At 48.3% G+C, this 6,965-nt stretch overlaps 1 protein-coding gene across 1 annotated transcript; it reads left to right on the plus strand.

The window, feature by feature from the left end:
• Window positions 1-552: 552 nt before the first annotated feature.
• On the plus strand, window positions 553-2,961 carry HMGB3 (high mobility group box 3). Its single transcript, XM_029239969.1, has 5 exons — window positions 553-582; window positions 1,166-1,320; window positions 1,597-1,736; window positions 2,189-2,363; window positions 2,802-2,961. Exons 2-5 carry the CDS (start codon window positions 1,171-1,173, stop codon window positions 2,940-2,942), a joined length of 606 nt encoding a protein of 201 aa, XP_029095802.1. The 5' UTR covers window positions 553-582; window positions 1,166-1,170; the 3' UTR covers window positions 2,943-2,961.
• The last annotated feature ends 4,004 nt before the right edge of the window (window positions 2,962-6,965 follow it).

Genomic DNA, 6,965 nt, shown 5'->3' on the forward strand with positions numbered 1-6,965 from the left:
GACCGCTTTGTTCGCCGCCGCCTGCGCCGGCCGCGCGCGGATCAGCCATTTTAGCGAACGGGGCTCGGAGGCACGGCTGGCGCCGCCGTCGCCGCCGCCGTTGCTCGCCCGGCTCCGCGCCCCCGGCGCGCTGCCGCCGCCGCCGCCGCCCCCGACCCCGTGCGCCTCCCGGGGGTGACAGCGGCGGATTTCAGGGGCACTTTCTTTCATCAGGAAGCTTTTGACAAAATGGAAGGTGAATTATGTGTGTCCCGGTGACCCAGCGCGGGGCCGAGCCCGGCTGCCCATGGCCGGCCCGGGGTTCCCCCGCGACCCGTCCCGCCGCACCCATGCCGCCGCCGCGGGGCCCTAATTCAGCCCTTCGGTCTGTCCCTGCGAAGGGGAGCGCTTTAGTTTTGCGTGATGACCTTGGGTGTGGGAAAAGGAAAAGATGGCGGGAAGCAGGGGGGGTGGGACAGGGACGATGACACGCCACAGCTGCATTTTTATTTGGAAACTTTGGAGAAAGTGTTCCTGGCTGGACATGCGTTCCGCTTTACGGACGAGCAAGACTACCCCTTTTGGTCTCCCCTCCCTCTTTAGGTAACGATGAAGTGACAGATTTGAACTAGTAGTGCAAGGGATATCTGCTCACTTGCCAGCTCACCCTTCTTGTAAAAGCCATTTCTATAAGCCAGAACGCTTCAAAAATAGTGAAATTTCAAATGTTCCCTCTTTGCACTTCTGCTGCTTGGATCTTGTGTTTGGCAGTGGTGACAGTATTTTTGTCTCTAACATAGTAAAGCAGATGACCAGCTAGCCTTAAGTCGTTGGTTTCAAGCTTCAGCCATCCACCTGCGCCTTCTACAAATGTGTCCTCCCCATTATGTGATTGTCGTTTTCAAAACGTGGTAGTTCTGAGTCGGAATATACCTCTGAGCCACCCCACTTGGGTTGGTTCCATTTGGACAACTTGATCTCTCTCAGAGAAGTAACTCGCAAACCAGCGCACTTCATGCTGGTCAAAAGTTAAATGACATGCGACAGTGAAACTGATTTCCTCCCCACTCTTCCTTCAGCTGCAAGTGGCATCTGGGGGGAGGAGGGTTCTTCCTAAATGGCCACCTTTGGTATATCTTGTATATATTCATTGTATTTGTTTTTCTTTCTCTCTTCCTTTCATTAGTCAAGATGGGTAAAGGTGATCCCAAGAAACCAAAGGGCAAGATGTCTGCTTATGCCTTCTTTGTGCAGACGTGCAGAGAGGAACATAAGAAGAAAAACCCCGAGGTCCCTGTCAATTTTGCAGAATTTTCCAAGAAATGCTCCGAGAGGTGGAAGGTATTTTTCTCTTGTGTCTTTCAAGCCAGTCCTAGTTGGATTTCACACTTTGTGCTTACTTACCTTCAGTGTAACCCCAGGTGGCTGTTTTCTTCCTCTTAGACTCATCTTGCCTGTCTTTAGAACTTTGCATGTGTGCTTTTATTTTCGAAGACTCTACCAGGGTTTAAGTCCCCTTTTGCAAGTAATTATAGCAGCTGCCACTTTAACTACAGGACAGCTGAACAGGTATGTGCTCACTGCATTGAGGAATTTAACAGGTCCTATTCTTTGCAGACAATGTCTGGGAAAGAGAAGTCTAAATTTGATGAAATGGCAAAGGCAGATAAAGTGCGCTATGATCGGGAAATGAAGGATTACGGACCAGCTAAGGGAGGCAAGAAGAAGAAGGACCCGAATGCTCCCAAGAGGCCACCGTAAGTGACTGTAGGATTCAGAATAACAGTTAAGAGCTTTCCTTCTGCTTGAAAGATTTTTTAAAAGATAACTTTACCTAAAAAATGTTGAGATACCTCTGCAAAACATTCTGTACTTTGAGCTTTAAGATGCAGGGCCAGGGAAGTCCGGAGTTACGGCTGTGCATGTGAGCTGTGCGCCTGGTTGGCTGTCGGCCTTTCCACTGGGAAGGAGGCAGACAGTCCAGTTCTGGGTGTCAGGGTCCATGGGCACGTTCTCTCCCCTCTTCCCAGGAACTGAGGAAGCACCATATACCTCTTAAGCATTCTGGTACCTACAGCTCTGTAACATTGTGCGTGGCATCACACATTTCTTCACGTGGCGGGAGTCATAGTGGTAGGAACACGGGATTTCGACTTCAGCTCCCATTTTGGTGGGTTCTCATCTAATGTATACCATTCTCCCCTCCAAGGTCTGGATTTTTCCTGTTCTGTTCTGAATTCCGCCCCAAGATCAAATCTACAAACCCTGGCATCTCTATTGGAGATGTGGCAAAGAAGCTGGGCGAGATGTGGAATAACTTAAGTGACAGCGAGAAGCAGCCATACATCAACAAGGCAGCAAAGCTGAAGGAGAAATACGAGAAGGTGAGAAGGGGAATCAGTGCGCCCTGCGCGGGCTGGGGCCCCTGGGAGCCTGGATGGGGTGAGCAGTCAGCTGCCCTGGCTGTGGCTGGGCCGGGGGTGGAAGGCTGCAGGAACCGTCTCCGCTCCACATCAGCCTGGTGTGCTGGTGGTCTGGCTTCTGACCGATGTTTGTATCTGGGGCAGCTTTTCAGGCAGGCCTCGAACTTGGATCATGTGGGATGCCCCGGGCAGAGGGTCTGATAGTGCTATTCACGGGACTTTGAGAGCCCTTGAACGCCCATTCACTCTGCAGTTGCAATGGCTGAGAACCCAACTTGAATCTGGAAACAAATACTTGAAAGAGCAGCCCTGTCTTCCTCCCTCGTTTTCTTATGCTGGGGCCGGGACGGCTTTGCTTCTACCCTTGGCTCATTTGGAATGTGTCCCTGTTCCTTCCAGGATGTCGCAGACTATAAGTCTAAAGGGAAGTTTGATGGCGCCAAGGGCCCTGCTAAAGTTGCCCGGAAAAAGGTGGAAGAGGAAGATGAAGAGGACGAGGACGAGGACGAGGACGAGGACGAGGAGGAGGAGGATGAATAAAAGGAACTGTTGGCCTGTCTCCTTGTGAATTACCTTAGCGTAGTGGGCGCAGGGATGGCCACAGCTCTCGCCTGGGGTGTGCCTGTTGCCTCCATTAGGTTGAATTACCCAGTTGGATCATGATCATATCGTAGTCTCTCAGAGTGCTCTAGCAATTGTCAGTGGTTTACGTGAAGTGGCCATGGGTGTCTGGAGCACCCGGAAACTGTATCAAAGTTGTACATATTTCCAAACATTTTTAAAATGGAAAGGCTCTCGTGTTCCCCTCACTCTGTGCACTTTGCTGTCGGTGTGACAAGGCATTTAAAGACGTTTCTGGCATTTTCTTTCTTTAGTTTGTGAGGTGGTGTGTTAACTCTATGGTCATTGGCTAGGAATCCCGAGATCTCAACTGTACATATCTATAGTTTGTAAAAAGAACAAAGCAACCGAGACACACTCTTGACGCTCCTTGCTTGGCGTGGAGGCTGTAGGAGCGATGCCTTCCGGAGGGGCCGTAGCTCAGGGCGTGCACTGTGGGGCTGGACCTGTGGACACTGCAGTGGGCATCCATTTAGCTTCAGGTTGTCTTGTTTCTGTATATAGAGACATAGCATCCCGCTGCCATTCTTAGCTGTGGAAAAGGGGGGGGTCAGCTGGCATGAGAAGTGTTTTGGATCCTTTTTAGTTGAAGTGCAGTAGTTTTAAACTGTTTGTTTTTTAAACAAACCATAGAACTCTTCATTGTCAGCAAAGCCAAGAGCCACTGCATTGATGAAAGTTCAAGAACGTTCTGTACTAAACACGATCTGCAATGTTCTGTTATTTTTTTTTGTATGTTTAGAGTGCTGAAATGTTTTTGAAGTTAAATAAACAGTATTACATTTCTAAAATCGTGCTCTATGATAGTCTAAATGTCTGACTCACAGCAGTTCTAGCAGGAGGACAACCTACTCCATGGTATCTGGTGACTAGCCTCCTGGTGAATCTGGTAAATGACTGACCTACTGTGGCCAGCCTCCTGAGGATGGAGATTGGAAGAGGGCTACTTGAAGCTGCTGCGTGATTTTGTTTGTGTCTGAGAGGCATTAAGATGCACATATATACAATGGAATATTACTCAGCCATAAAAACAAACGAAATTGAGCTATTTGTAATGAGGTGGATAGACCTAGAGTCTGTCATACAGAGTGAAGTAAGTCAGAAAGAGAAAGACAAATACCGCATGCTAACACATATATATGGAATTTAAGGAAAAAAATGTCATGAAGAACCTAGGGGTAAGACAGGAATAAAGACACAGACCTACTAGAGAATGGACTTGAGGATATGGGGAGGGGGAAGGGTAAGCCGCGACAAAGCGAGAGAGACGCATGGACGTGTATACACGACCAAACGTAAAGTAGATAGTGGGAAGCAGCCGCATAGCACAGGGAGATCAGTTTGGTGCTTTGTGACCACCTAGAGGGGTGGGATAGGGAGGGAGACGCAAGAGGGAAGAGATGGGAACATATGTATATGTATAACTGATTCACTTTGTTACAAAGTAGAAACTAACACAACATTGTAAAACAATTATACCCCAATAAAGATGTTAAAAAAAAAACTTGAATATAGGCGCTAAGGTCATGGCACAAGCAAGATTTAGCACCTTTCAGAGGTTCCGGAAGGTGGGTGGTTAGGATTAAGGCTGACTACTGTGTAGGGTGTTTTTGTTTTCGCGTTTGGTCTCCCACTCTACCCTCCACGTTGTGGGTGTGAAATTCATTGGTAAGCAGCAAAAAAAAAAAAACCTTTTGGGCTTTATTTTTCCTTTCACCCCTTGCGGCTACCCCCCAGAACTCATACAATAACATTATTTGTTCTGCTCAACAATCGAGGTGGTCTTGAGCTCTAGCAACCTCTCCTGGACCCCAGTGAGGGGTGTGTGGAGGAGGGAGCAGTGTCCTTTTTTCCCCCTGACTTCAAGAAACCAAACACTCCAAGGAAGATGGCTGGGCTCCTGTTGCAGTTTCCATCATGGGGTACCTGCAGGGCAGGCTGATGGAATCAACTGCTTCCAAGGACTAAATGCCTCAGAAGAAAAGACCCGTCTTCCAGTGGTTTGACCTCTGGCACGTAGATTGTTAAAATGTTAAATTGTTGCTCAGCTGGAAGAGGCCTTTTGTAACTTTCCGCGGTTATTTCCTGTTGGAAGATGAAGCGTTTTGTCTCACGTTGGGCTGAGGGGTGAAGGCCATAGTGGCAGGTGGTGATCTTAAGTATTTTGAGCCCTGCTGTGTACGTGCATTGGAACCGCTGGCCGCAATGAAGTAGCTGAGTATTGGTATCGCCCAGCGTTAGTCCGCGGATGTGTGTGTTGGAGACGGAAGCGCTGGGGTGTTTTAATGACACTGAGGAGAAAGCATTTTATTTAAAATTCACTATTTAGAAGCTTGCATGTCTGCAGGCAGCATCCTCCACATGCTGTCAGGGACGTGGTCATGGTCAGCGGCCCGATCTCTAATCTGTATTCATAGTCATTCCTTCTCACATCACAACTGTTTGTCCTAAATGTGTTTTTCTAGTTCTAGAAAATGACCACTAATTAAAAAACCCCTGGTCCTAAGGTTTGCCCAGAGGTACCTGTCCAAGATCGCCCCTCTGTGCCTCAGCTCTCCCTCCAGCCATTGTTTGGCATTGTTGTGTAAAGCCTCTGCCACCTGGCACACAACCGACCAGCCGAAGACGTGGGAGCTGTGACCAACCTTGTCAAATACGGGAGAGAAGCCCAACTGGTAGTCACGAAGGACAGATTTCTCGCTAAGAGGTGCCCCTCTATCTGGTGGAAACTAGGCAAGTCAACTATGGAAGGGAAAGACTCGAAAGGGGTGACTTTCTTTTGTGCTCCTACAGTAGTTAAACCTCAGTGGGGGACCTGTTAAGTGGTCTTTGATTAAGTAGACATTTACTTCTAAAGAGACTCAGGGCAGCTTGGCCCATTAGCTGCTTGCAGCAAGAGGACCACTGTAAGATTTTCACCCATTACCATGGCTCCTCTTGATGGAATGATGCCTCGTAGCTTCTCTGTGATGCTACAAGTGGCATGGTGTCACCACCTAAGGCTTCAGCTTAGCCGATTTCTGGGCCCAGGTATGTGTCCCTACAGTGCCAACCTGTTGTTATTTTTTAATCAAAAGGACAGTATCTGCTTTCTCTATCTTCTAACACCCTCACCCCGTTCTCGAATGATGTTTTATCCTTGAAAGAACAAGGCTGTGATGTAGCAACTATTGTCTGCGTCTCCTGTGTGTCTGTTCTTGTTACAAATGTATTTGGGGACGTTGAATGCACTCATTTTCTGTAATAAAGTTTCTTAATCTGTCTTCACCAGAAGTAATCAGTGGGCTGTCTGCAATCTGTTTGAGATACTGAGCCTCTGTATTTTGGGTTGATTATAATCAAGGTTTTAAAAGTACAAGCTTCGCTGTAACTATAGATCTAAAGTAACGTTTAATGGAAAGATGCCATCAAAAAGAGCAAATGTTAAGGACTCCAAAGCCCCTAACTAGATCAACCCTTCAGCCAGAGGGGTAGGGGGAGCGTTGGCTCTGGAGCCCTATGCCAGGGCGAATATGCAATTTGCAGGAGCTGCTGTTGATAAAGTGGCTGGGTACTTGTAATCGGCCAGCCCTGCCAACCAGGACTCCCTGAGGCCGAGGGTCCGGGCTCAGTTGGCTGGCAGAGCCAGGCCCAACAAGGAGTTTTGGATGAGAGCCACAGGGCCACTTGCTGTACTTGGCCCCTGGCTTAGTTTCATGTGGAGCCCAAAGCTATTTGGGAGGAGGTGATCTGTGGGCCAACTCTGCAGCCCCAGCCTTCCCTTCCTGCTTCAAACAGAGCAACCCCCGCCTTGTTTTGTATCTTGAGCATCCTCCTAAGATGTTAGCTTAAAAAAGAAACGGGAGAGGCCACAACAGTGAGAGGCCCGCGAACGGCAAAAAACAAACAAACAAAAAAAACACTTAGTAACAAACTGAACAAAGTAAGTGTAAAATGTATATG

This window comes from Monodon monoceros, unplaced genomic scaffold, assembly GCF_005190385.1.
Source record: "Monodon monoceros isolate NGI ecotype Baffin Bay Population unplaced genomic scaffold, NGI_Narwhal_1 Super_Scaffold_22, whole genome shotgun sequence".
Lineage (NCBI taxonomy): Eukaryota > Metazoa > Chordata > Mammalia > Artiodactyla > Monodontidae > Monodon > Monodon monoceros.

What these genes read in the sequence shown, in the direction of transcription:
- HMGB3 (XM_029239969.1), top strand. Translation starts at nt 1,171, where the DNA reads ATGGGTAAAGGTGATCCCAAGAAACCAAAGGGCAAGATGTCTGCTTAT. An exon ending in AATGCTCCGAGAGGTGGAAG is followed by an intron (nt 1,321 to 1,596) that starts GTATTTTTCTCT and finishes TATTCTTTGCAG; the next exon opens with ACAATGTCTGGGAAAGAGAA. An exon ending in TGAAGGAGAAATACGAGAAG is followed by an intron (nt 2,364 to 2,801) that starts GTGAGAAGGGGA and finishes TGTTCCTTCCAG; the next exon opens with GATGTCGCAGACTATAAGTC.